At 37.2% G+C, this 25,117-nt stretch overlaps 2 protein-coding genes across 4 annotated transcripts in view; one reads left to right on the top strand and one right to left on the bottom strand.

The window, feature by feature from the left end:
• Positions 1-25,117, bottom strand: part of LOC131331457 (uncharacterized) — a 75,813-nt gene that overhangs the window by 32,035 nt on the left and 18,661 nt on the right. The window lies entirely within an intron of this gene.
• Positions 767-6,523, top strand: LOC131331454 (SH2 domain-containing protein B-like). Of its 3 annotated transcripts, XM_058365400.1 has the most exons (7): positions 767-2,370; positions 3,257-3,540; positions 4,155-4,317; positions 4,564-4,913; positions 5,052-5,129; positions 5,230-5,290; positions 6,439-6,523. In XM_058365400.1, the coding sequence occupies exons 1-6, from the start codon at positions 2,086-2,088 to the stop codon at positions 5,246-5,248; spliced, it is 1,179 nt and encodes a 392-aa protein (XP_058221383.1). In that variant the 5' UTR covers positions 767-2,085; the 3' UTR covers positions 5,249-5,290; positions 6,439-6,523. The 3 variants fall into 3 exon arrangements, with proteins under 3 accessions (XP_058221383.1, XP_058221382.1, XP_058221384.1); XM_058365399.1 differs by lacking the exon at positions 6,439-6,523 and having other exon boundaries at positions 769-2,370; positions 5,230-5,673; XM_058365401.1 differs by lacking the exon at positions 6,439-6,523 and having other exon boundaries at positions 2,230-2,370; positions 3,236-3,540; positions 5,230-5,673.

Below are 25,117 nucleotides of genomic sequence, written 5' to 3'. Positions count from 1 at the left end.
GTATATGTTAACTAAGCGAGTCGTTCCTCCTATAGAAAGGAGTATCCTCGCGCGAGCGGTAATGAAGGAATCCTATCCTATATAAAGGAATATCTTTCTTTTTTTTGGGTCAAGCGGAAAATCAATATATAAAGGAATATCATTGCGCGAGTGGGAATTCTTTTCATGCATTATTGTATTTCTTTTCACAAATAGAAATGTTAACAGAAACAGCCACGCCCATGATTCTCGCAGTCATTCTCGTGGCTTTGTCGGTGTCTCTAATCTCGTTAGCGGAAGCACTTGAAGTTTGTGCCCTATCACATGGGACCGATGGAACCCAGGTTGAACCACGTTTGGTGAGAGAGAGGGGTAGAGGGGTTATGTTTGTCTGTATATAATGTGAATATGTATATACATATGGCTAAATTCCACGGACACCCGTTGTTGCTGCTGCCGGCCTAGACAAAGAAGCTGTTATGGGTGACGGTGGCATAATGGGGGAAGCTAACGGAGGTGAAGTCAAGGGAGGCATAAAAGTGTACGTGTAGTCCAGGTTTGGGTTGGGTTTGAGGCGTAGAGGTTTGGGTTGGCTTCTAGGTTAAAAATGAGAAATCGAAATTGGGATGAGGGATTTGGAACATGGGTTTCGAATTGGTTAGTTATTCAAGATGAGGGGGTCAGTATGAGCAATTTTTAAGGGGTAGAATTGTCATTTTTGTCATTCTGTTAACTCACTTAACAGAGTTAGCGATTTTTCCATTTCAATTTCAAGTAGATGAGGGGGTCTGTTTAGGCAATTTTAAACGTTAGGGGGTGTCCTTGGAAAACATGTATAGATGAGGGGGTTTTCGTGTAATTTCACCTTATTTCATTTTTCGCCTCTAAATCTGGATTGCGTTACTTTTTTTCTTTCCTTCATTTTCTTCTTAGTGCATGTCATTGTATTTTAAACAAGAATAGAATAATTGTCCCCTTGTTATGTTCCAATTTAAGATAATTTTGGTACTTTTAAGGGAACACACATTTAATGCACTTCAAGTCACATCAAAAAGCTAGTTTTTAGTAAAATTATCCTATTTCAAATCATCATACTCCTTTGTGGAGGATATTTTTGGAAACTTCAAAGAATTTATCTTTGCCTTCTTAAAGTTGACATGTGTTTTTGGACATCCCAAAATGGAAAGGTGGACAAAAAAATGGGACGTAGGGAGTAGTATGTATGTATAGGTTGGTTAATTTTGTTGATATTGTAGGGGTGTGTTGTTGCATTTCCAAATGTAATGATAACATCCTTTTAAGAGAAAGATCATTAGTGGAGCACAATATGATTATGTTGCTGGAGTTTTCTAGCTAATATCATAAATCTGTTCTCTTCATTTACTAATGTAATGATGTAACTTCTTATTCCGTATATGAGTTGAGTGGGGCCAGTCTTCCTAGTGATCTTCATAGTTCACCCAAAAGAAATCTTTAAGCTTTGGACCTAAGGTTCCTTCTTTCTCTTTTCCTCTCTAAATGTTTATGTTTCTTATATAAAGACAAAAACTGGCCCCTCGCATTTTTGTTGTTAGAATCCTTAATTCATGGTTTTGGGAGGATCCGTGTAGCCTGTTACAGAATATGTTCAAAATGCAGTTCTCTACATTACAAACTATTATTGTTTAGGTCTTTCTTTGGGATCTTATTTACTCAGTCAATTGACTGTTGGTTCTGTTGTTGGGGAAGATGGATGTTCGAGGTCAATATGGTTGATCTTTAGTGATTTATTGTTCAGGAAAATTGATGAAAGTATACTACATGGTTGTGGGACAAGGTAGAACTTATTCTTATCTGTGGTATTTGAAATTATCTGAATATTGGAGAAGTATAAACTATGAACAGTTAACTAGCCCACTAAATTTAGACATCATGGGAGTTCCATTATTAGGGCCACCAATAAAAAGGACCTTTTTTGCCTCCTAATGTCTGAATTCTATTCCATTTTGTTGTATAGATTCCAACTTTGTCTACCAGAATTGTTAGTGACTTGATTTTCTTTTCTTGTTTCAGCTTTCATCTAAATGTGACAATAGGCTCTTCCGCATTAGGTTTGAGATTCCAAAAATGGGGAGTTATCCTTTCTTTGAGGCATTCTTTAGTCCAATTCGTTGTATTTTGCGAAATCGTAGCACACAGATTTCTTCTGTGAAGTGGAAAAGGTCAAATTCAAGTGGGTTGGGTGAGGGATCCTCAGAACTTCTGTACAATATTGTACGTGAAGCAAAATTGAGCCCATCATCAAAACGGGTGAAATTAGGACAAGAAAATTCATTTGCAGCTCGCAAGGCTAATCTCACCATGGACCGAGCTGATGACGAATGCAATTCTCGTGCCTGGACTGCTAACGAGGTATCCCTTTTTGTGATTTTACTTCTTTGCCATAATCATTTGAAAGTACATATAGTTGATCTTACGACTTTCAAACCTTTTTTCTGCCCATGACTGTATGTATGGTGTCAACCATCGGTATGCATTCTCTTTTACATTTGTTGTGATAACATAATTTCTTACGGGCTTACATGCTCAGGTAACTCAATCATCTATAAAGACTATAATGTAGTATTAATATGTTTACGTAGATTTTGGAGTGAATTTCATGTAAGCTAGTATTTAGACATATCTCATGCTCTGGAATATGTACATTTCGTTGGAACATTGAATTTTTCAATAGAAAGTTTCTTCCAAGTTTCTTTCACTTTTTTGGATTGGGCTGAGAAACATGAAGAGCACCCCACAAATTCTCTATTTTGCCTTCTGTTCTTGATTTTATGTACTGCAAGCTACTGTGGGCTACCTTTCAACCAACATCAAATCAACACATTTTTGTGTCTCAATTCATTGTGGTTGGTTGTTATTTGTTAATTGTTTTTACTTAATTGGCGAACAAATTTTTTTCCATCAGAAGCTATAAATGACCTCAATGAGAGAAACCTAAGTCTTGAAAGTTTTGTGGCACATGCTCATTCTTGTTTCTACTAGCACAGTTGTCCATTTTTTGAGTAACCGTGTTTTGGCCAATATTTTCTGCTGTTGTGCTGATTTTTGTCTGGGGGAGATGTCAAAAGCAATAAGAACTGTTTAGCTGTTCATATTCATCAAAAACTGATTGCTTTTAAGCTGTAATTCTCTTTTTGGTTGCATTGATTGTACCCCTGGGGTAGTCTCATTGATTTTGTTGTTGTTATATCTGGTGTCATTGACACCTTGGTCTCAGCCTGTTACCATTGTGAATTAGGACTATAACGCATACAGATCTAGTTTAGATCGGACACCAGAAAACCATGAAGAAATGGACAACTCCCCATCAGATTCAGAGAGTATTGAAGCAAGAAACTCCAATTTTAAGAGCACATTAAGCAATAGGAGTCCAGTTTCAGATACGGCTATCTTCAAATACTGCCTGGGAGGCTTAAATGAGAGGGCCCTTTTGCTCAAGGAAGTTGCGACAGCAGCTTCTGAAAAAGAACTGGCGGACTTTGCACGGCAAGTTTCCCTATACTTGGGATGTTCTCATCATGGGTAAGCTATGCAACTATGCAGTAAACGTGATCTATTTGGCATGTGGTCGGCACATAGTAAAACAAACCCATGTACCATTGTGGACCCTATTTTCACTGTTTGCGAAAACGGATAAATTAACAGTTGTGGAGCCTTGAAAGGAAACATTTCTCTGGTTTGATTTCTCCCTGGGATAACAAAAACTTCTCAGTTTACTATGTCTACATTAAATCTTTTGGTGTTACCATGAAGAATGTTTCTTTCATTTCCTAAATGACATGAATTCTTGCATTTTATGTGTTCTTACCACATACAAGGTTGGTTATTACTGCTTCATTTCTCACTCTGAGGAGATGTAGTGATTAGTCTATTTCAGAAAAAATGGGGAACGAATGGACGATGTGTAGCATTCTTTCTCCAACGTCTTCTTTCTAATTGTGACAAAGAAGCAACAGATTATGTCACATTATTTTGTACGAGTTTGGTGTAAGATGGAACCAGATTTATATTTGGAGTTTACTTCAATCCCTTTCTCTATGTATTTCGTGAGCACCTTTAAAAAATGACAATTGGAATTTACACCATACGTGCCATTTGTTTCATTATCTCGTGAATATGAAGTCTATATTTTCCAGGCGTCAAGTAATGCTTGCGAAGAGATTGGTAGAGGAGGGAACAAAAGCTTGGGATCTGATCTCACAAAACAATCCCCACGTTATTTGGGAGAATGTGGTAGCTGAGATAAATAACCGTTTCATGAAGATTGCATGCTCCAGCACCAGATCTTTGACACTGCAGGTATCTCTCTCTCTCTCTCTCTCTGACACACATATCTCGGACTCCTTGCTTGCTCGCACACTTCTTCAACACCACTCCAACGCATACATGATTATGCGCATTCCCATTTATGCATTTCTGCATGAAGTTTTCGCTATTGTCTTTCTCGAAGCTCAGTTGCCTGTGGCTAATGAATGAAATCAAGTATGGAAAGCCTGGGTTCCTTATCATACATGAAAATTTGTTGAATATTTATTAATCTCCCAGGACTTCGAGATTCTGAGGAGAATTGCTGGATGCCAGGAGTTTGTAGCTCGAGAAAACTTCGAGAAGATGTGGTGTTGGCTATACCCTGTAGCTTTTACATTATCAGGAGTTTGGGTGAATGCAATGTGGAATTCGGCATCTCCTAAGTGGATAGATGGATTCATTACAAAGGAAGAAGCAGAGTCTTCACTTCAAGGTGCAGGGGTCCTTCAAGAGCCTGGAACATTTGTACTGCGGTTTCCTACTTCAAGGAGCTGGCCCCACCCAGATGCTGGAAACTTGGTTGCAACTTATATTGGTAGTGATTATAATATTCACCACAGGCTTTTGTCACTTGATTTCATTTTCAGGTGCATACTTATTGTCTTTCTTTTTTCTTTGACATTGTAACTAACGGAGGAAGTGCAAATAAGTAACTAATCACTGTTAAGTGACTTCTTCTTTGCCTGACTGACACAAATAGAGACCTCTTCTTTTGGCTCATGTAGTTCTGGAGAAAAGGAAATGTCTTCGAGACCATTACAAGATATGCTGCTTGCACAGCCTGAGCTCTCGCGTTTGGGCAGGTAAGATAGCTGGTTCATGTTGCATTGTACTTGCCTGTTGAACTTGATATGTTTCATGATTGGGCAGGTAAGAAGCTGATTAATCTCTTGAAATTTGCAGGATTATTAGAAGTCACTAGTGTTGATTGGTTCATATCTTTGCTTCCCCTTCTAGGATAAAGGTAACTTGTTTGAGACATAAGTTTTCTCATCGGTTCCCTTCATTATGCACAAAGTGTTCTCGACATGGTTAGCAATTAGCAGATAGTTGTGAGAATGTAGAAAGAAATTTGTAACCTTCTATGTAGTTATGTCAATGCATATGGTGCAAGTAGTCTTCTTTAAACCTAAATTATAGATCTCGGCGTGACCTTGAAATATATAAAACATGGATTATCACGCACTGATCTAATTGCTGTGGGTCTGTATAGGTGAGCATAGACTCTAGGCACACCATTTATTCACCTGGGCATAATTTAAGAGCCTATGTGATGATCGTGATTTGCAAAAACTAAATAAAAGTTCTGATGAGCCAACATTACTGACAGCTCATGTTTGCCGAAAATTAGCTTTTGATGGGTGGGTTTGTGGAGTGTGATTGGTATTGTACTATACTCAGCCATGTGATCGCAAATATAAACCCTAGGGTATAACATGCTTTTGAAGTAGTAGTTTGGTACTTCTCTCTTCATTCTACATGATGGGGAACTAGCGTGAAATCTGGAAACATCTATATTTTTTATGCCTTCTTGTGATTTGATTGTTAATACTGCTAGGGTGTGCGCACTTCTCATATTCGTCACACTACAAGCTTGGCCTAACCAGATATCTCACAAGTTTTAGTTGCTCTTTTGGTACTTTAATACCGCCTGTAATTTTTGGCAATAGAACCAACTGAATTAGTTTTTGTACCATTAGTATCTACGTTGAACATGATGTTTAGCCTTTTTAGCAGTTTAGGCCTGTATATCCCTACACCGTTCAGCCTTCCTGCAACCCCTCCCCAAGTCGCTCCCGTCCCTCGCCTTCAACTCTTGCACCTGCCACCTCTCGCTTGGGTTCTATGTTTTTTGTGCCACCAGCACTCCTTTAGCATTGTCGCCTCCCCTTCTCTAGCGTGGTTACCTTCCTACGCTACCCTTCTTACACATCCATCACTCTATCTTGCCTCTTCATTCAATCCTAATTTGTGGCCTAACGTAGTCGAACTCATTGTGCTTGTTTGGCCATCAACATTCAGGCATTTGTCTTCTCTTGGTCGTCCTGTGATTGAATTTGTTCGTGTATTATCATACATTCGCCTTTGGTTTGATGAGATATCAAATCACAGGTACTCTTTTTTGTTTGCACCATGGGACAGCATGGGTATTCGAATTTCGAATTGTGGCGAAGTGTGAAAAAGAGGAGGGGGCCACTGGATAAGGTAGAGTTGGAGTTTCACGAACGTCCATGGTTGTGTGTCCCTATGGGTTATGGAATGGCTTCCTAATAGGACAACGGCCATGGGTTTCTCACGGGTGTTTGTGGCGGTTGTTAGGGTATTAGACTAATCATGGTGGTGAGCAACGGGTGGTGAAGGGAGGGGCGGGGCGGGGCGGGGCGGGGGTGGTCAGTGAGCAGTTTTAGCGGTGGCCACTGGATTGGTCCCGGTGACGGTTGTGTGGGTTAGGACAAAACAAAACAAACAAAAAAAACCCCAAAAAGTGAAGTGGCTTTATTTTTTTGAAAAACTACAGGTAGGCCGTGGACAGAGCTTAATGAAAAAATAAGATTCATGTAGTCGATCCCAATTGATTGGGAACAAGGCTCGGTTAGATCGGTTAGAGCATCCGCAATGGGAATAACCAAAATGTGTTATGTCAGCATTTGATTATCCATTTAGTTCATAATCAAATTTAACAAATTTTATTTCCGCATTGATTATTTTTGCATCCCTATAAAAAAAAAACCCCCACAATACGTAATGCACCTATGTTCAATTGCAAACGAGTTTCAATCACGCATCCGATCACACCAAATTATTCGTCTCGATGAGACGATTTTAATGTGGGGTGTTTTTTAGTTTTTGAGTTTGGTTATTGGGTTTGGTTATTGAGTTTTGGTTATTGGTAAAAGTTGTTAAGTTTGGTTATGGAATGGATGAAATTTGATTATTTGCTAAGAGACTTGTAACTTTGCTTATTACAATATGAGGTGTTTTTTTAGTATTGTTGTTAAGTTTGCTTATCCATACCAATTTGGTTATTACAATGTGGATGCTCTTAGATTAGATTTAATTTGGTTTGGTTTGATTATAAACAAATAACCTGAAATTATAAAACAGGTCAAAGTGAACCACATTTTTTAGCCGAAATGCTACTGGTACATACAATCTGTGCACAGATTGTGCACAGATTTTGTGGTGGGGCCCACTATGGGTCCCACACAAATAATCCAAGCCGTTCATTAAATGTAAAACATTTTTTCAAGGGTTTTTATAAAAAAATCAGCTCGATCCAATACCTATAGGTGCTTGATCTAATCATCTAACTTTTCATTATCCGAAAATCTGAATGAAAATTTAGATAATTGGATCGAGTACTTATAGTTATTAGATTGAGCTGATTTTTAATGGAGACTCTTGAAAAAATATTTTACATTTAATGAACGGTTCGGATCATTTATGTGGGACCCGTGGTGGGCACCACCACAAAATCTGTGCACAATCTGTGCACAAATTGTCTGTACCAGTAGCATGGTTCATTTTTTAGTGATCTTGGAATTGAAAGACAATAAAACTTTGGGTACGGATCCCCCGCACAAACTGTGCGAGGTGGGTGTGTTGGCCCACTCCAGAGCCTCAAATGATCCGAGTTGTATATTCATTTTTAAATAGTTTTCGAAGTATTTTGCAAAAAATCAACTTAATCTATCAAATAATTGTAAGTGGTAAATCGAACTGTCTACTATTTACTCAAAATTCATTTAGAATAACTGATGTTGAAGGAAAAAAAAATGAATGATCGGACCAAGTACTTCCAATTATACTGTTGACCATATTCTTTTTGGGAAAAACTTGCAAAATTGTTTTTAAATCATTAAACGACTTCAATCGTTTATGCAAAACTCTAGGATGAACTTTGCAAACCCATCCGTGCAAGTGGAATCAATACCCATAAACAGTGACGGAGCCACAGTGAGACCCATAGGGGCACGGGCCTTCATTGCAACTTTCAATATTTGTAATTTTATCCCAAATTATGAAGACCATGACAATTTATATCCAAAAATTATAGTATACATTTTCCCTCTAACACTTGCATCACTAGTCAAACAGACTACCCCGAAAGTAATACTCATTCCGTGTCTTTTTTAGAGTCCAGTATTTTTTTTGGGTTGTCCCTTAATAATATCAATTTTGTAAAGTTAATGGGTAAAAGTTGGTGCATTTTCTATTTTTGCCCTTAAAAGTGGATTCCATTTTGAAAAGTTAGTGAGTAAAAGTGTAATGATATGTCTCCATAGAGGGTAAATAGGAAAAGTTAAGGTAAAATTTAATATTAAAGATGTTGTAATGATAATGTCTTTTTAATAAGTTTGAGTTACGAAGCAAGACAATTAAAAAGGGAAGAAAGGAGTACAAAAGGTACGCCACCTTCAAAAATTGGATAGATCTCACCATTGACATCAGTTGGGGCAGGGGGCCCATTGCAATGTTACCCCAAATTATAAAGATCATGACAATTTGTATTGAAAAATTAGTACATATTTTTCACTTTTAACACTTACATCACTAGTATCTTTGTCAAGTTTCAAAAAAGTTTTCTTTTTATGTATTTCTTTCATCCCTTTTTAAATGTTCTGCTTCCTAACTCCAACGTATTAATGAGACATCATCATTACATATTTCACATTAACTTTTATCTCTATTTTTCATACTTACCCTCTATGGAGACACATCATCATTACACTTTTACTCATTAACTTTTCAAAATAGAATATATTTTTAGGGGCAAAATAGAAAATGCACAAACTTTTACCCACTAACTTTACAAGATGGACACTTATTAAGATACAGCCCAAAATGGAATACTGAACTCTAAAAAAGGGACGGAGGAAATATTTGTTTTCCATAAAGACTCGTTATCTATATGTATGATCGGGGCGGTTCCGGGGACACCCAAAAAAACACCTAAAAAAACACCTCATAGTTTCCGATCAAATTTTGATGATCTGAGCCCCTCAATGTGATCAGAACGTGATTTTAAGGGTACCTAATGAGAAATCAGCAAAAAAAATGACAGGTAAGGGCTTGATCCGAACAGTTTCGAACAGTTTTTTATTGAACGGTTCAAATAAAAACTGCTCAAATCAAACCTTTCCCGATCAATTTTTTTGCTAATTTCTCGCAGGCACCCTTAAAATCACATTATGCACACATTGAACGGTTCGGATTATAAAAATTTGATCGGGAACTATGAGATTGAGATTATAGGTGTTTTTTTAAGTGTTTTTTTAGGGTGTCCCTTAAACCGTTCCGATGTACGATGTAGCGAATTTTATGTTTCAAGTAGAACATAGAAAATTCTAAGACCATGTTTCATGGTGCTCCCACCGACTTAAATTTCAGGCTACTGTTTGGGCTAAATTAGCTCAAACTTTGGCAAAATAATTGTGTGCGGGCGTGCCAGAAAAGAATAGAATTCATCTTTTTCAAGTTAGCTCAAAATAACTAATTTAATCAGGCAATTGTGATTATCCGTTCGATTACCTCAACTAAGAGGATTTTCCTAAAGGTATCAATTGATAATAGATTGATGTTCTTCAATAAAAAAAGATAACTGAATATAAACAAGCTTGAATTCAATCAAAAACAAGTTTATATACAATTATCTTAAGATTTCGACAAGAATAATATAGAAATATAGGCACACTTGAATTGAATCGAAAGCAAGCCTATACGTGACTATTCTTTGGCAAGAAAAAGACAAAAAGATATAAGATAACTTGAATTTAATCAAAAGTAAGCTTACATTCAAATAAATCTTCAAACTTGCAAAATATTAAACTATAACTAAATTGTTCTAAATCTTAAATTACTCTAGATCTCTGAGCAACCATTTTGTATGGATTGTCAGATGATGAATTTTTGTCAGAGGTTTTTCCTCCTCAATTGTCTCTTCTATTTATAGATGATGGGTCTGTCTTCAACTTGTTTTCTCCACGTTTTCTTTTAGCACCCAATTCTTCATTCAAATTTGATTTAATATGCCCTCCATGCCCTCCAAAAATGGTTGCAAAGGCCTTCGAACTGCCACTTGACTTGGTCTTCTCAAAAAACTCTTTTCCTTCCACATTTGTTGATGTAAATCGTGGCTAACTTCTAGATAGTGGGTTTCTGTTTTTGTGCAACATGAGTTAGTGCTTCGAAATACTTTATTCAAATGATTCACTATAAGCATAACCGATTTCTCTCATAAAACTGGACTCTAATGACACCGTTGGATAGTTTTAAGAGCTAAATAACAGTTGTGCTTAAATATCATCTTAATACTTATCATTCGATAACCAAACGTGATCGTTTCCAATCTAAACGATACTGTATAGTACTTTAAATAACACAGTAATTAAACCCTTCGATTCTTTGTTTCTTAGGTTTAATTACGATGTGTTTTGATTCGATCATACATTATTTAGTGCCATGCGTAATTTTTTTATTGGGTGGTATATTTTATTAGGAGGTAAAAAGCTACGCAATTGCCCATGGACTGGTTGATTGGAAAACAAGTTGGAAGCTAACACTCAATTGGAATCGTAGAACCCACAATTTGTTGAATTATTTGTCGATCTGGGTCCCAATTAACAGTCATAAAGTTGACATTGAAAGGACAGTAGGTTTAAGTACAGGATTCAAATTTAGGACACTACATCAATTATGAGAGTTTATAAAATAATTAAATTTAAGAACTCAACCAATACGAGAAATAAGCCTCCATTATAAGATAGAAATAAAGAAACAAATGAAAAGTCTTCTAAATGAAGAACACCTATACCTAGGTGAAGAAACTCAAAATGTTTACCTTTTAATGAGATACATAAGTCTTGATTAACTGAATTAGTTCCGATTGGTTAAAAGACTGTCGGTTTAGATAAGTGAATGGTTGGTGAAAGGTCGCTGATTTGATTATTACACAGGAAACTTCCGTGAAATTTACATGAATTCGGTTGTGTTTAGTTGTTTAGTTTAGTTTTGATAGTGGGTGGAGAGAGAAATAGAGTAATGATTGAAGATAGGGGTAATGATTGGAGAAAGATAGAGAGAGTTTATAAAGTAATAAATGAAAAAATAAGAGAATGATTAAAGAAAAAAATAGAGTAATGACTGAAAATAAAACTAAACTAAACGATGAACCGAACAAAGAGGGAAGGTATATTCGCTGATTTTTTCTTTTTTTCTTTTTTCCTCAACCACTCATTAAGAGATAACATTTAGTAATGTTTTTTCCTTTATTCTTTCCACTCCTACTTTTTTCGGACTCGCTTCACCTCCGGTTCCTTTCTCTCCAGTCTCTCCTCCAGTTTGCAATTTGCAGGCCCATGTAGGGTGCAGGTCGATGATCGGAACCGTTCATCATGTAGGTCTCGTCGAGACGAGTGACCATACCAAAAAATCATTCATCGGAACACGTTTATTTGTTAAAAATGGGAAAATGGTGTTGGGCACACTGGATAGGAACCCGCTGGTTGCAAGTTTATATATTCCGATCAAGTATCAATACGAATCCGATGAAAGTGATTTTAGATATGGTCACTCATCTCGACGAGATCTACATGATAAACGGTTCCGATCATCAACGTGGGCCCTACATGGGCCCACAAAACGTAAAACAGGAAGGGATACTGTCGGGAAAAACTGGAGGGGAGGCGAGTCCACTTTTTTCTTGGGCCCAAAGTTCAACTTTAGACTATAGTGCTTTTTAAAAACTGAAGACTTTAGTTGCTGATTCCACGATAGTATTTCGGAAAGCATAATTTGTGGACCAAGTCACGCGTCCATTTTCCACCACAAAAGTGTTCAACTATGAGAGGGCCGACACATTTCCACCTCAAAAGTGACTGGTTGGATAATTCCGAAGAAATTTTGATGAACATAAGCCCCGTCACGCTAAGTAAAATATATACTTATTTTTTAAATTAAATATAATATATAGTGACGAAATGACATATTTCATGAAATGAAAAATAAGTACTATTAACGGAACGTTGCACTTCTTCTGACTCTTTATTTTCTTTCACTTGAATTTTCGTTTCACACCTTTTCTTTTAGTTCTTGTTTTCACGAGTTTCAGTAGTGTGTGGTGGAGATTTGTTGTGAGGTGTGGCTTTAATTTGGGGGACGAGGAAGCAAAGCAGGGCAGAAAAGCATCTCATCCGGCCGGGATTTAGAGCTGTCTGAACGATCATTTTTTTAATCAGGGTCTGAACGATCATTTCAGATAGATATATGAACCTTTTTTTTTTTTTTTGACTGAATCAGATCATCTCAATATTATTAACAAATTCAACCAAAGCAAACACAGTACAATGCACTCCATTTGGAGTTTGATGCTTATTTTGGTGAAAAAAACTTGTAAAACAAGTGCCACAACTGAGAGGGCGATTAGAGAGTGTTCAATCTTTATTTATTCAAAATTAAATGGATTGATCGTTCATTCCTTTCCTCTGTGGGTTAGGTACACAATATGCGGGTGTATCGAAGTACGCGATGCTCTTGTATTTATTTGTCAAACGTTCATCCTAAATGATTGGGTAATAGATTGATTAAATTGTCCAATCTTCATAGGATTATTCCAAAATCTGCCCAAATGAGTAGGAAAATAGATAAAAAGATGCATTGATATTCGAAAAATGTGTATTAATATTTGTAAAAATGTATTAATATCTATAAGATGAGTATTGATATCCAAACTTGTTTGACATTATGTGTATATTAACCTCCGCTCAGTAGGCGGAGGTTAGCAAAACCGATCATAACATACATAACCATAGAACCAACGTTGCATCTCCAATGAACAATGATATATTGAACAATGATATACTCCAATATGTGACCCTCCAATTCATCTAGAAAATAAAATAGTAAGTGGAGGAAATCATGGGAAAGGTCAATAAATTAGTCTATAGACGGAAAGGTTCCAAGAAAAAAGGGCAAAACAGAGCAATTTTTAGATCAGCTGCAGCTGTGATTTCTCTTTCCGTTTCTTCCGATGGAACTAATAATAGGAATCGTATCTTACTCGACCATCTTGAAGAATCGGATGAAGAAATCTTTCAGAAGGCGGCCGAATTAAAGAGGTTGGATCATTAGCTGGGTTTCTTTGGTGTAGTTGCGGTTGGTTTGAGATTGTTTTGGGGTTGTTTTTGGTCATACGTTTTTTGGGGTCTTTTCTTGGGTTGGCCCCTTGTCAGCTCTCTTTCTTTTATTGACCTTGGGTGGCAATTGATTCGGTATCGATTCCATCTTTGTTAGGTCTATGCTCCTTTTTGTGATGCCGTTGTGCTTGGTTTCCTTTAATCTTTGTAGTTATCTTCGAAGATTACTAAATCTATTTTTTTTTTCTATTCAAAACCATAAAAGAGAGAGAAAAGAAGGTGAAGTATGAAAGACGTTACTAGCTCCCAAAACGTCAATTACTTGCCGATGTAGCTAGCCAAAATATTCACGCTTCGATTTTCTTCACGTTATACATGCTTGATCACCAAGCGCTCCAACTCACTCACGAGGAAAGCTATGTTGATCGCAGGTCGAACCGTGACGTTTGAGACTTGCTATACTTTGGTATAAGAAAATAGAATTGTGCTTTTACCACTATCTGTGGTTTTGGTAAGATGGAAAGCTCTTGATTCTACAAGTGGTATCACAGCCAAGGTCGCGAGTTCGACTTTCCTGGATGGCATGCTGCTTGCGGGCAGGTACTGGTAGGGTGCCAGCATCCTGCCTACGCGGGTCGAATTGTGGTGCTTGTAGAGTTGCGCCTTTATGACCTGCGGGTTTTGATAAGATGATAAGTGCTTGATCCTACAAGTTACAAATATGGTTAGAGCCGGTTCCACTTAAAAGAAAAAAAAATTGATCTTTAGTCTTCGCTTCAGACCCCAAAAAGCTAGAGCCGGCTCTGCCAAGGGTGGAGGTTTCCAACCAACCATAACCTTGAGTTTCACAGCGGGAATTGAAGAGGAAGTAAAATATTGCCACTCAATACCACGAGCCATTATGCCTAATGACAAAACCGTCGTGGCTTGATCCGTGTATGGAACACCTGATTAGTTAAGCTCACGGCAACATTGTTCAGGAAATACTCTGCAAAACATGAAAACTCGGAACTCTCAAACTAAATTAAGCCCCGCCAAAAGATCGCATGAAGAGTAGAAGTCTTAAATAACGCCAAAAAAGAAGAAAGATAAGTATTAATTCGGTGAGAGAGGTGGAAGTCTCGAGAGCTTCTCTCTCTTCCTAGAGGCTAGAGTTCTCTTTTCCCATTTTCTTCTCTGCCGCCCTCCCCCTACCTCCTCATTTTATTCCCTCCTCCTCTTCTATCTCTATAATTGTGAGACTCTCGTCATCGAAAGAGTAGATCTCTAACTCTTCATTTTTGAAGACCCAGATCTAGAGTTCTAAAACTCTTGAGTCGATAGGGAGGCAGTGTTCATGAGCTCTCCAACGGTGATGATGAAGGCGTCAAGATGTAGATACAGTAATGATACTGTGGCGGGGACAAGATCCAATTGAGATCCTCAATCCACTTCCACGAGCGGAGTGTTGAGTCCAATATCGGAGCAGAGCGACTTTTCATGGTTATGAGATGGTTGAAACTCACTCTCCTTTAGGAGAACAAATCTCCCACTCTCCCCATTCTATTTGGATTTTGGAGACCCAGATCTTCTAGCTCTTGAATTGATCGGGAGATGGTATTTCTAAGCTTTCCAATGGCGATGATGAATGCGTCAAAATGCAGATCCAGTGGTAATATTGCGGTGGAAACAAGATCCAGTTAAGATCCTCCACCCACCTCCACGAGCGAAATGTTGAGTCCAACATCGAAGTTGAGCGGATTTTCCATGATTGCAAGATGGTTAAGACTCTTTCCTTCGGGAGAGTAGATCTCCCACTCTCCTCATTATATTTGGACTTGGGAGATCCAGATCTGGAGTTCTAGATCTGGGTTTCGGCTCCTGAATCGACTGGGAGACCGTGTTCCTAAGCTCTCCAACGGCGACAGTTGTGACATCCCAAGGCATGACAAAGAGTTCCATATCAACAATTTACTATAAAGTATAGTAATATATATGGAAGCTTAATTAGTTACAGTATAACTTGAGATTAATCTTTTTAGCCGCGTGGTTAGACGAATAGTTAGCAGTTCAGCTGGGGCGAGTCGTTATAACACTGAAGGCGTCAAGACGCAGGTCCAGTGATGATACTGTGGCAGGAACAAAATCTAGTTAATATCTTCCACCCACCTCCACGAGCAAGGTGTTGAGTTCGACATTAGAGCTAAGCGACTTTTGGGTTTTTTTTGTTTGTTCGTGTTGTTGTGTTTTTTGTTCTTGTTTTGTTGCATTTCTACTTGTTTACCTTGTTCGTCGAAAAAAAAAACTAAAATAAGTACGTACAATTCAAATAATTACTTATTTTTTTGAACTAAATCTAATATATCGTGAGAGAATGGCATGCCTCGTAAAATAAAAAATCAGTATTTAAAAAATAATAACCTTAACAAAACTGATACTTTATAAAACAAACATGGTAAACATATTACAAATTACACACGATACACTAGGAAACCATACAGATGTACATCCGTGTCCGGACCTACGTGTCGGGTTCTTTGCTGGAACATTTTATGCGATAAATACAGCCCCGGCGTTTGAGCAGAAGCGACGAAGCATGGTGGTCGGCGCCGACGAAGGAGAAGAAGAATAATAAGCTTCAGTGGCGGTTAATAGCAAGGCCCGAAACAAGATGGCAAGAGCAGTGGCGATGGAAGCCAAGGAGCAGCATCCAAACAAATTCACCACAAGATGCTGGTAGGAATTACCACTAGTTTTATTTGTAGTGGTTCTGTTATGATCAGGGGAGTCGTGGATCAAGAGGGCAGAGAGAGAGAAGGAGAAGGCAAAGATGAGAGAAAGTACGAAGACGTGAAAGGTAGAAGGAGGGAGGGTGTTGAATACAACGGTCGGAACAGGGGAACCTGTTCCTCCTCCTCCTCCGTCTTCCTTGTACTCACGAGGAAGCGCGAAGAGGAACGCTGCGAGCGTGAACGAAGTCACTAAAATAGACTCCAGATGCTTTCGGGCTAATACTAGCATCATCAGCTCTATTTTGTAGTGAAAGTTGGAGCTCATCACCTCCATTTATAGGACTCCAGCTATTGGTACAGAAAAATTGGTACAGATTTTGTACATAATTTTTTGTAGGGTCCACTACGGATCCCACACAAATGATTCAAGCCGATTATTAAATGTAAAATAATTTTTCAATGACTCTTGCAAAAATTCAGCTCAATCCGCTATTTATAGGCGTTCAATCCAATCATCTAATTTTTCATTTAGATTTCAGGATATGAAAAAGTTAGATGATTAGATCGAATATCTATAAGTATTGGATTGAGCTGAATTTTTGCGAAGGCCCTTGAAAAAATATTTTACATTTATTAAACGGCTTGGATCATTTGTATGAGACCCGTAGTGAGCCCAACAAAAAATTTATGTACAAAATCTGTACCAATTTTTTTGTACCCATGGACTTTCTGCATTTATGGAGGAAACTTAGCCGCCCACGTTACCATTGGCTGTTTTTTTGTTAGTAACATATACGTATAATTCTTTAAAATGGTCTGAGCTTTTGCACTTAATTTTTGTTATGCGCTCGCGCTCTTAATCTTTACATTAATAAATTTTAGTTGTTTGGAATCTGCACTTAATTTTTGTTATGCGCTCGCGCTCTTAATTTTTACATTAACGAATTTTAGTTGTTTGGAATTTTCTTGGGAGACGCTTTCACGCTTGCGCTCCGGCACCTGAATGTGCACACATGACTTAGGATGTGTTTCATTAATTAAAATAAATATAATTTTTAAATTAAAAATAATATATTGTCAGAGAATGACAAATTTCGTAAAATAAAAAATATATATTTAACAACATATGAACCTTAACAAAATGGATTTTATGGGCAATGTCCACCGTTCGTTTTTTTTAAATTTTATTATGAGACACCATTCGCTATTGATTGAAAAATACACAAAAAGTGGGGCCTGGGAACGAAATGATCCTCCACTTATTAAAAGTAGTTTGTCCATGACAACGAAATGCTACTTTTATCCGAACCTGATACCCAAAATTTAAGATCCACACGAATTCGGCCCCAATATCTGTCGGGATCGAATATATAATTCCCAAAGGAGCTTTGGTTCTCCATATTTTGCTCGATGTGGGACTAATACACACACTCTCTTTCTCTTTCTCCAACAGCTTTCAATTCGATAAAGAGTGAAGAAGCCCCTTGATAGGTACTGAAAAGTACCCATTTAATTTGTCTAATCTACGTTTTGTCTGTCCGTTTGCATTGTTATTTAATATATTTTAGTATTTTATGGTGTTTGTAGGCCTTAGAGACCGATGAGTACAAAGACGTAAAATTTGGATGGTCTCATGGAGTGTTGCCGCGAAGTTGGGAGATCTTGGAGGGGAGTTGCATGTGCAAATTGGGTTGAGTAAAGAGAAGTTAAAAAGAAGCTGGAGGTCATAATGCATAATGTTTCAGAGTTGCATTGTTAGTTTACAATCCTATATAATGAATCTGACTTGCCTACCTCTGCAGTTAGTTGTGGAATGAGGGCTCTCGGCCGTGGAGGCACGGAACAGAGGACGACGTCAAAACAACACTCCGGTTCCTATGGCCGGCTAATTTCATTCTTTAGAGAGGAGATGAAACACTATGCCAAGTAACTTTGTATATGTTTAGGTTTATGTTTTAATATTTGGATCGATTGTTTAACTAGAACTCGTTTAAGTTTTATGGAATGATTTTAATTTTTTCAATGTATTTTGTATTTATATCCACTGTTTTCAAATACGGAGTTAAACAATAGTATTCTTTAATTATGGTTGGAGTTCTGATGTAGATTATGCTCGTAAGACAGATCATGCCGTTGGCGACCAGACCAGGCTAGTGAGACGGTCTGTGCTAAGGGATAATCTATACCTTTTAATAACTCAATTATCTTCTTGACGATTATCGGAAGAGATTGTAAGCTTTGACGATAGTCTTTAATGATTCGAATGTTAAATCTAGCCTATGCATATCGTTGTTACGCGGTCGGGGTAGATTCGAAACCCTAGACGCTTTTCCAATCAATTAATTAGATATTTTCTTACTTTATTCAACTTTCTCAAATCAAACAACTCAATCTTTTCTCTTTGAATTAATCTAGAAATCAATCGAAATTATGGTAACTTAGCCATACTATTCCTGTGGATCGACACTTGATCTTGACCACTATTCTACGGAGTAATAATTAACTCCAAGATTTTATAAATATTTTTGACACGGTACGACGCGGTCACCCCTCTCTCCTACTCCTCCTACTCCTCCTCCTTCTCACTCTTCCAAGCTACAGAGTGTTCAAAAGAACAAAAAAATAGAGATTCAATCGCATGAATCTTTATAGTAAAGGACTGCACCATTTAAGCGATAGCATATCATTCATATCAACAGAGAGACCAAATACAGCCGGACGAAAAAAAAACAGACCATAAGCTTGTCTAAGGAACCAAATGCAGAAATGGAATTGACGATGTAAACTGTAAAATTTCTTTCATCTTTCTTTTACTTCCTTTCTGTAGAAAATACTTGAAAAGACAACAGCAAAGGGTATTTGGTGTAGGTACGTGTGTGTATGTGTGTGTGTGTGTATATATATATATATATATATATATATATATATATATATATATATATATATATATATATATATAGTCAGTCTCAAATGAGGAAGTCTTTATTTTAGTTCAAATGCGGACCTCCTCATTTCTCCCATTTTCCGATCGAATTTCGATGATCCGAGCCGCTCAATGTGTTCAAAATGTGATTTTAAGGGTACCCGCGAGAAATCGGCATAAAAAATGACCGGGAAGGGCTTCATCCGAGCAGTTTTTGTTTGAACCGTTCGATAAAAAATAAACAAAAACTGCTTGGATGAAGCCCTTCCCGGCTTATTTTTTTTGCTAATTTCTACCAAATACCCTTAAAATCACATTTTGAACACATTGAGCGGCTCGGATCATCGAAATTCAATTAGGAAAGGGAAGTCCGCATTTTATTAAAATGAGGTGGTCCTTACGGGAGACGGACTGTGTGTGTGTGTGTATATATATATATATATATATATATATATATATATATATATAATTTCGTAATTATAGGGTTTCGGCTTGAGGACTGAACCCGTTCAGTTATCTCACATTCTCCGCTACCATACCCGCACCCACGAGGATTTTTTCGGTTATGGTTCAGGGGGAAAATCGGTTACGGTTCGGGTACCCATTGGTTCAATTCATTTTGTCATCCCTACAAATTTCTAAGTCATTATTCTCACATACATTAACTAAAATACAAGTATTATTTAACATAAATAACTTGACAATTATCATTAGCATGTAATCTAATATCATAGCGGAAATGTAGACAAACCTTCGATACCAATATATAATTTTTCTATCAATATGGATCTTGTTTGATAGATCTCATTGAGATCTTTTATACGGTGCAAAAAAAATTAAAAAATTATTTTTCATTTTCATTATATTTGAGTTTGAAATTTGAAAAAAAAGTACTTTTTCAAAAAGAAGAGAAAGTGGAACACCCCTCAACTTTTTTAAAATTTTAACAAACTTTTTTACTTTTTGAATAGAGGTACGCTATATGAATTTAAAGAGTACAAATATATTAAATTTTTGATAGAAATTACCAAAGACGAAAAAACAAGAATGACGAAATAGTAAAATTATTCACTTTTTGGTAACGAAATATTTCGTCATCAAAATGCACTATATGTGACGGAAAAAAATTTCGTCACCAGGTAAGAATCCTCGATAACCTTTAGTCGACAATTTTTTTTTCGTCACCTATATTATTTGTGACCAAAAACATGCAATTTGTGATGATTTTCATTCGTCACTCAATGTAATTTTTCTTGTAGTGGCACGTATGCACAAGCACCAAACAATGTGTGAGAATTTACTTCTTTTCATAGGCCCATCGCAAACATCGAGCATCAAGGACTGCCCATGCTTCGATCGTTAATTAGAGTAAGAGGTTTGGTAGGATACATGACAACTAACTATAGAATTGTTCATAGAAAGGCAATGAACAACTCAAATTCACATTAATATAGCAAGTAGCTAGGTGCATCTGGGCGAATTAAGGCAAGTGGTGTCAATTTACCTTGACAATGTACTACATTAGCACATGGGACATACAGCCCGTGGATTTGTGGGGGTGGGGTTTCATCCAATTCCCTTTCTCTTCTTTTTTTTTTTCCCAGTAAAAGCTAGTCGTTTCCACGCGGTCTCTACGCGTTTTTCTATTTTCCTAGATATTGTTGTAAAATTTTAGATTCAACTAAAAAACTAAGCTATTAAGCGTAGATGTCTGATCATATATGAAGTGATCACCCAAAATATACCCAAATAATATTGAATTTTTTTATTAATCCCACTTTTTTTTTAGAAAAAAAATATTGAATTATATATAATTAACATTAATAACAGTAATTCTCTCTACCTCTTCTTTTTTCTAGATTTAATTACCTCTTTGCAGCATCGTAACTTTCTATATTGGTACTAAACAGTGGTAAAAGCTAGCATTACTAAATAATTGTACTCCAAAGCATTAAGAATTGCAAAATCTTAGATTGTTTGGAGGATTTCAACCTAAAACCAATTGGCTACGTGGAATAATCTATAAAATATATTAATTAAGTTTGGGTAGTTTAAATGAGCGACGTAGAACAAGTATAATACTCCCCCTCAAGTGCAACCGGATGAACGTAAAAGGTGATAGACCATGAGCTGAGCAATTAACTCAAGCGATGGAGATGACAGAGACTTTCTCACGAGAGGTGAAGCCACCTAAAAAGTAATTTGATACCATGTTAGATTTCTTAGAGGGTGATTGATTAGTTCCATTTAGTGGTATTTCATTCAAAACTGGTACGAGGCCGTAGAACAAGGAGGAGTTAAGAGAAACAAAATGCAGCAGATTTTAATCTAATCGATCCTTTTGGTGTACTACCTTTCATTTGTACCATGTAATCGATCTCTTCTGGAATACTAACAAGAATTAACGGATGAGATCTAAAGGCGAAGTTGCTTGGAAATCACGCGGCAACTAATGGAAAACTTAATCTACAACAAGGCTCTGTTTGGTAATGTTTTCGATTTTCAGAAATTAAACTCGTTTATCATCTATAAGTACGGTTAGTCGGTTACAATCTCGCTCACTTTCACGCCATTTTTTCTCTGCAAGTCTCTCAGTACCAGTGTTTTAACTCTCTCACTGCTGCCCTTTGAGAAATGATTTCTCTTATGATCCTCGTTATCATCGTGCCATTAGTTTCGCTACCGAAAGCCGACGATCGTAAAAGCTTGGGGACTAGTAATGGAGCTGATCACGATCACGGTGTTATCAATCCAGACCCAACATTATTCCCTGCTCGTGAGCTGAGGCCGTCCTCATCCGTTCCGTCCGGCCAGGAGGCGGCGCCGGCGAGCTCTCAGAGCCGTTCGTCATATGACGTCACTATTCCGATGGAAGTCGCTGTTCAAGAGCATGCTGAAACCACCGCTACCACAACCAGGGGTAGTACCGAGAATTGTCCCTTCAAGTTGGGGAAAATATTTGTGGTCCAGGCTTTTGAAGCCGCCTTGGCTCTCATGACTTACCGGTTCCAGCCACACGGTTCGTCTCCGGCTTTGTCTTCTTCCATGCTTACCATGGTTGCGGCAACCGTGCTTTTCGGCCTCACCTTTACGGTTATCGGGTTGATGTTGCGGAAAGCCCGGCCGGCCGTAGCAACCGTCTCTATCCACGCCGGCAGTATCTCGGCCGCGCTAGGGTTTTTCTTGATGATGGCCGTGTTTGTCCCCGGGCGCTTTGTTTTGTTGCTCTGGGCCGCTGCCGGCGTTCTGTCCACGGTGTACGTTTATTCCCTCGCCAAACCGTCGTGTAACACAAACTCACCAACTCCATTCTCTCTGTCGAATTGTTAGTTTGTAATTGTAATAAACAAGGCTAGATATGTTGGCCAGATTCCTGAGTAGGAGGTCTAAGGTTCGACTCTTTCTTCCTGCGTTAAGGCTGGTAACTCATTTACAGCTTTGTATTTGTAACGGTTAGATTTATGGTGGCGCTTATGAAAGATATTTATGGTGGCGCTTATGTGGTGGATATTATTATCAAGTTCAGAGTGGCTGTTTGAGTTAAGGGGAATTGCAACCTGTGTTCCTATTCCGTTGGAGATTTTAGATGCTACTTAATTAGATGCATGGGATTAGGACGCATAAACTGTATTGATTGCGGTCTAATTCTCTGTTTTTTTTTTTTTAGTTTTTTTGCGATTCAACTCAAACCTTTTTATTTTTTTGGTACTTCGGAATTATATAAAACAAACTAGACGAAACAGAGTTTGTGCAAGATTTTTTTTTGAACGGCGAAAAAAGGAATTTTATTGATCACAATGATGGAGTACATCAAAATTTAGTGCAAGAAAAGATAGCATCACAACATATGAATAATATCCCAACTAGGTTGATACCCTACCCCACAACAATCACATGCTATTCCTGCTCAAGGATGGACTAGAGATCAGCCTGAGTTTGTGCAAGATGAGTGCGGACATAGAACAACTACCGTAAGCTAGCAGCAAACAAAGATACACAACCTAATCAATTATCTGCATAAGATTAAGGCTATCCCTAATCATAAATTCCCTAATCGAGAGTGGCATATCTGCCGAGACCACGAAGTCTTCATTCTGGTCTGCTCCTACTCTTGCCAAATGTTGCTTTCTGATCAGCAGAAATATTGGACTCGATCGACAATGGGTACAACACCGAGGGAAAGAAACAAAAAATGAAACATCAGAATGCAACATAACATGCGATGAAGAAAGCTAGGTGATGAGACAAAGGACATGGATCCAACGAAAAGTCGGAAGAATGAGACAGAAAAGGAAAAAGATAACTAAAGAAAAGTTAATTAAGAACCAAACACAAAACTGGCCGTGGCACAAAACTGGCCATGGCTCGACTGCAGGGTTGTTCCTCGATTACCAAAAAAACACAAAACACAAAACTGGCCATTCAACTTATTGTTTGAGTGGTGAGTCTGATCCTGGGCACATGATTGGATTGGCGTGGGCCGTCGACTGCATAACTATCGCTTGTTGGCCCTTTCTTTTAGGTATCGTATATAATGTTTCCTCAATATATCCTTTGTCAAGTTTTAATAAAATCTTTGTTGCTTTTAAAATTTCCATCGAACTTTTTTTCTTAGACTCCAAAACACCCCTTAATGTTGTTTCTGCGAAATTTCGAAGCATCTATGATATCCAAGTCAGGGGGTCGACATTTTCCACCTCATAATTAATATTTCATACACGGTGAAGAATGAAAGTCATCAGAGAGAGAGCGCGCTCGCTTGCTTGCTTAGTGAATTAGAGAGAGAGAGAGAGAGAGAGAGAGAGAGAGAGAGAGAGAGAGAGAGAGAGAGAGAGAGAGAGAGAGAGAGAATGCTTATGAAAGTCATGAGGTCGAGAGAGACAGCGCCATGAGGTCAAAAAGATAAGGTTATCTTTTGAATTAACTTGTCAAAGACTCAAAACTATGTATTTAGGACATCATATAGTTCAGAACCATAGAACGATGTCTCCAACTTTTTTCACCAAAAAGGTGAAATTTCAAAAAAAATAAAATAAATCCATGTTTCAATCGAACACGGTGTGATCAAGGAAAAATGGAAGAGAAGATGGATAGAGTGCAATCTCCCGTTCAAAAGAAATTAAAGAGGGGGAAAAACCCATAGAAAAGATAAAAACGGTGAAATTCTAAATCTTTTTTTTTTTGAAACGGCAAAAATATTATTAATAAGAAACTTGATATTCTAAATCACTTTTACACTTCACATGGAGACCTTAACTTACATTTTGCTTAATCAAATTGTTATACATGCATATATCTCTCTCATAATGGAAATTCTTACAAGTATTTCATTAGTTTCGATCTCTTAATTTTTGTCAATTTTTTTTGGTTTTGAATACGTATAATTTACAATACATGCACTAAAATCAAACAGGGCATGGGTTGTTTTCAAAATTTATCCATGCATGCAAAAGTAAAAGCATGTTAATGATAAACCACATTTAAAAGAAAATATAAAAAAATCCAACACATAGATATATTTTGTATTGATATTCACTACCTTTTTCGTCTTTTAACAAAAAAAAATATACATACACTTTCAACACTAAAAAACAAAAAAAGTAGTGCGAATAACATAAAAATGAGTGTAAATATCAAAACACTTTTTATATATTTATTTTTTATAACCTGGTAAATTAAATATAAAATGACCAGAGATTACCAAAAAAGACTAGAGTGATCTCTTGTCAAACCTTGAATAATTTACTTTGGTACATCAAAAAACAAAAAAAAAATCATCGACTCTCTAGTAGAACCTTTAATACTATGTTTTAAAATAAATACGAAGCAAAGAAAAACATATTTGTTTTTTGAACAACGAAAAAGGAATTTTATAAATCTCTGAAAAAAATTAACAAAGATATTTAATAAATTTCTGAAAAGATTTTTTTTTTTTTGTATGTAGTCCTCATATACTAACATCATCTTGAATTTAATTCTTTTTTAATTTTTATTAAAATACCTAGGAACTCCATTTCACAAGC

This window comes from Rhododendron vialii, chromosome 6a, assembly GCF_030253575.1.
Source record: "Rhododendron vialii isolate Sample 1 chromosome 6a, ASM3025357v1".
Classification (NCBI taxonomy): domain Eukaryota; kingdom Viridiplantae; phylum Streptophyta; class Magnoliopsida; order Ericales; family Ericaceae; genus Rhododendron; species Rhododendron vialii.
This window is presented reverse-complemented; position numbering and strand designations above follow the sequence as displayed.